At 64.0% G+C, this 3592-nt stretch overlaps 1 protein-coding gene across 1 annotated transcript; it reads right to left on the reverse strand.

Annotated features, from left to right (window-relative positions):
• Positions 1–1273: 1273 nt before the first annotated feature.
• On the reverse strand, positions 1274–2982 carry MYOD1 (myogenic differentiation 1). The gene is made up of 3 exons (XM_004418482.2): positions 2353–2982; positions 1792–1870; positions 1274–1524 (listed from the first exon to the last, which is right to left on the reverse strand). The coding sequence occupies exons 1-3, from the start codon at positions 2980–2982 to the stop codon at positions 1274–1276; spliced, it is 960 nt and encodes a 319-aa protein (XP_004418539.1).
• Positions 2983–3592: the final 610 nt, after the last annotated feature.

Consider the following 3592-nt stretch of genomic DNA (forward strand, 5'->3'; position numbering starts at 1 on the left):
GGAGCCTGTAAGTACCATACAGCTTACCATGCCCCCTCCAGTCATTTCCTTCCCTCTTAACGCTGTGAGCACCTTATCACATCCTCTGTCCCCATGAGGATTCTGAGTGGCACCCGGGGCCACGACTTTCCAGTGATCCTTCTGGACACCACACCTAGGTTCACTCTGTGTGCACGGAACGCGTGATTCTCAACCTTGCACCACTTCAGAATCACCTGGGGAGCTTCTGAAAACTACCAATACCTGGCCCAGGGGATCTGGGGCAGATACATTAAATCGGAATCTCGGGGCGGGGTGGGGGGTGGGCAAGCATGGATCTTTTTTAAACTACTCAGATCATTCTAAGACGCATCCTCACCTGAGAACCACCGACCCGTGCGTAGTATATACGTCACGGTCAGAGGAAGCTCCCCACTTGTTGGAGACATGTGCACCCTCCCTTCCGGTGGCCCCAGGCTTCCTCCTTGCAATCCCTCTGCCGCCTACAGGGGTCGCTGCGGTACAGCTGGCCCAGTTAGCCCATTTTCCTCCGGGTCAAAAATCCTGCCCCCATCCCCAGGGAGAGCCGGAGCCACCGCGGTATAAATTAGCGTCTTTATTTCCAACACCTGACGAGCGTCCGCGGCTCGCCCGCCTGCCGTATAAACATACAAAGTCCCTGTTGCACCGCACACCATGCCTCAGAGATAAATACAGCCCTAGGGGCTCCTGCTCTGGCAAAGCAACTCTTATTTACAGAAATAGATTACAAAAGTATTACAAAAAGTGGTCCTGAACCGGGGAGGGGGTGGGAGCGGTAACCGTTACACTAGTTACACTGGGGACGGGAGCGCACCCCGCAGGCGTGGGGAAGAGCGCACAGCTCCTGGGCTCCGGACCGGAGAGGCCACGCCCCCGTAAGCGACCTGGGCGTCCGGGGGCGGGGCTTAGGTCCGCGGGCGTCCCACTCCCCGTGGGGGAGGAGGCCAGGAAGAGGAAGGGCCTAGCCCCTCGAGGATCAGCTCTGGCCCACGAAGGAACACCGACTGGCCATCGCAGCGGGTCTCAGGGAAAGGTGCTGCGTGGAGAAAGAGGACTGTGTCCTTGCTCTCGGGTGCGGGAGGCGGAAACACGCATCAGTTCTCCTGCCTCTCCTACCTCGGGAGGGGTCGCTTTTAAAGCGCGGTTGGGGAGGGGTGGCATTTAAGCTCAATCTTTTGGGCATGAGGGACCCTAGGGGCACCATCCCTCGGGCGGGTGGGCAGCAGCGCCCTCCGACGCGGCTGCCCACCCCTCAGAGCACCTGGTAGATCGGGTTGGGGTTCGCGCCCGCGGGGCACAGCGGGGCGGCGTCGGGGGAAGGGGTGGGGGCGCCGCGCTCGCCCTCGCTCGGGGCGGCCGCCTCTTGCGGGCCGGGAGACGACTCCAGCGGCGCATCGGCCAGCAGAAGCGCGGGCGCGGCGGGGCTCTCGGTGGAGATGCGCTCCACGATGCTGGACAGGCAGTCGAGGCTGGACACCGCAGCACTCTTCCCGGGCCTGGGTTCTGCACGGGGAGGGTAGGTTAGTATGCAGAGGTTGAGCCGCCAAGTCTCCCACTACTGGGCTCAGTGCTTTGGGGCAGACGGGAAACTGAGGGCCTGCCAGAGTCCAGGACGATCCAGCAAGAGTGCTGGGCAAAAAGAGAGGGAGCCCCACGCTTAGTTTTTCATTCAGTATACCATCGCCCAGGGTTGGGGGGCGGGGGGGTCCTAGACAGAGGGAAGCCAGGACAGCTCAAATGGGAACGTGGGAAGGAAGAGCGAATACGCACCGCTGTGCGCCTCGCTGTAGTAGGTGCCGTCGTAGCAGTTCCGCCGCCGCGCACCGCTCGGGGGGCCGCTGTAGTCCATCTGCAAAAGGCAAGGGCGACCAGTCAGGCCCGCGAGACCGCGTGGGGCGGAGCATCACTCCCTGAGGCCGCCCCCCCCCAGCTCCCCAAATCTCAGCCACGAGTTCCGGCCCAGATCTGTCCTGGTTGGGTGGTAGGGATGGGCAGGAGCTGTCTGCAGCATGCCAGGCCAGAGGGCGGACAGTTACCTAGGAGCACAAATCTGTATTTTGGAAATAGGGATAAAGGGAGAAAAAGCAGATCTTCATGTCGGCGCAGCAGTGTTCTAATAGCGCCCCCAACCGGGTGGATCGCACCTGTCCCATGCGCCCCCAAAGCACTAGGCCATTCCAGCGACAGTAGCCCAGGATATGGGGGTCCACTCCTGGGAAGTTTCCCCGCCCAACCCTCCCCCGGAGGGCCAGCTCCCTGCCCTCGGAAACGCGTCCCAGATATCCCGAGAGCTGCCCTCACTTGTCCTCTAGCCCGGGGTCCTTCCCTTACCATGCCGTCGGAGCAGTTGGAGCGCGGGCTGGACGCGTCCGAGTCGCCGCTGTAGTGCTCGCCGCCGCGGCCTGGGGGCAGTGGGCCAGGCGCGTAGAAGGCGGCGGCGGCGCCAGGGGGCGCGGCGTCCTGGTCGCGCAGCAGCGCCTGCAGGCCCTCGATATAGCGGATAGCGTTGCGCAGGATCTCCACCTTGGGCAGCCGCTGGTTCGGGTTGCTAGACGTGCAGCGCTTGAGCGTCTCGAAGGCTTCGTTGACTTTGCTCAGGCGGCGCCGCTCGCGCATGGTGGCCGCCTTGCGGCGGTCGGCGTTAGTAGTCTTGCGCTTGCACGCCTTGCAAGCCCACAATAGACAGCGGCCCGCTTGGTGGTGCCCGCTGGGCGCGCGCACATGCTCGTCCTCCCGCCCGCCCGGGGCCGGGTGCACGGTCGCAGGAAAGTGCGAGTGTTCCTCGGGCTTCAGGAGCGCGCCCACGTGCACGAGGCGCGGGTCCAGGTCCTCGAAGAAACGCAGGTCCGGGGAGTCGAAACATGGGTCATCGTAGAAGTCGTCCGCTGTGGCAAAGTTGCAGAGAGAGCCATCGGGGCCAGTCAGGTCTACGTCGCGGAGCGGCGGCGACAGCAGCTCCATATCCCGGCGGGGGTCGGCGCAACAACCTGGCTTTGCCCAACCGCAGCGGCAGGGGTTGCCCGAAACTTTCTGGCTCTCTGGAGTCCCGGCCGTGCGATGGCAAAGTACTGGGGGTCTGAATGTAGACCCAGCTGTCCTCCACCCTGCCCTGTCCCGTCTGGCCTGGCGGGAGGTGAGGAAAGCGGTGGCAGCGCCCCGGGGCTTCCCCACCCCTATCTTCTCACCAGGCGCCCGGGGCTATTTATCCCGTAGTAGCCTAAGGGCCCCCAGAGCCAGAGCGGGCGGCTGGGGGCGGGGGCGCCCGAGGCCAATAGGAACAGAGCGGGGAGGGGCTTGGGATCCCCAGGGTGGCCGCAGGGGCAAGAGACTAGCCAGCCCCCTACCCCTCGACACCCGAGCGTGCGCGCTCCGGCCCCTCCCTAGGCAGGGAGGGAGGCAGAAGCTGGCAGCCCAACGCGGCTGCACTTGGCTCCCGGGCACACTCTTTCCAAACCTCTCCAGCACCAAACTCTTCCTGTGTCCTCGGGAAACGCTGGCCGCGCGCGCTCACTTCCAAGCCGACTTTGGGCTCCCCTCTGTCCTCTGATTTGTGAGGGACCCAAGAACAGGG

Source organism: Ceratotherium simum, chromosome 7, assembly GCF_057802395.1.
Source record: "Ceratotherium simum simum isolate JZ-2026a chromosome 7, ASM5780239v1, whole genome shotgun sequence".
NCBI lineage: Eukaryota > Metazoa > Chordata > Mammalia > Perissodactyla > Rhinocerotidae > Ceratotherium > Ceratotherium simum.

Coding starts and splice junctions, on each gene's coding strand:
- MYOD1 (XM_004418482.2), bottom strand. CDS start 2,982: ATGGAGCTGCTGTCGCCGCCGCTCCGCGACGTAGACCTGACTGGCCCC. Junction 1,871..2,352: donor CCAACTGCTCCGACGGCATG/GTAAGGGAAGGA, acceptor TGCCTTTTGCAG/ATGGACTACAGCGGCCCCCC. Junction 1,525..1,791: donor CTACAGCGAGGCGCACAGCG/GTGCGTATTCGC, acceptor CTCCCCGTGCAG/AACCCAGGCCCGGGAAGAGT.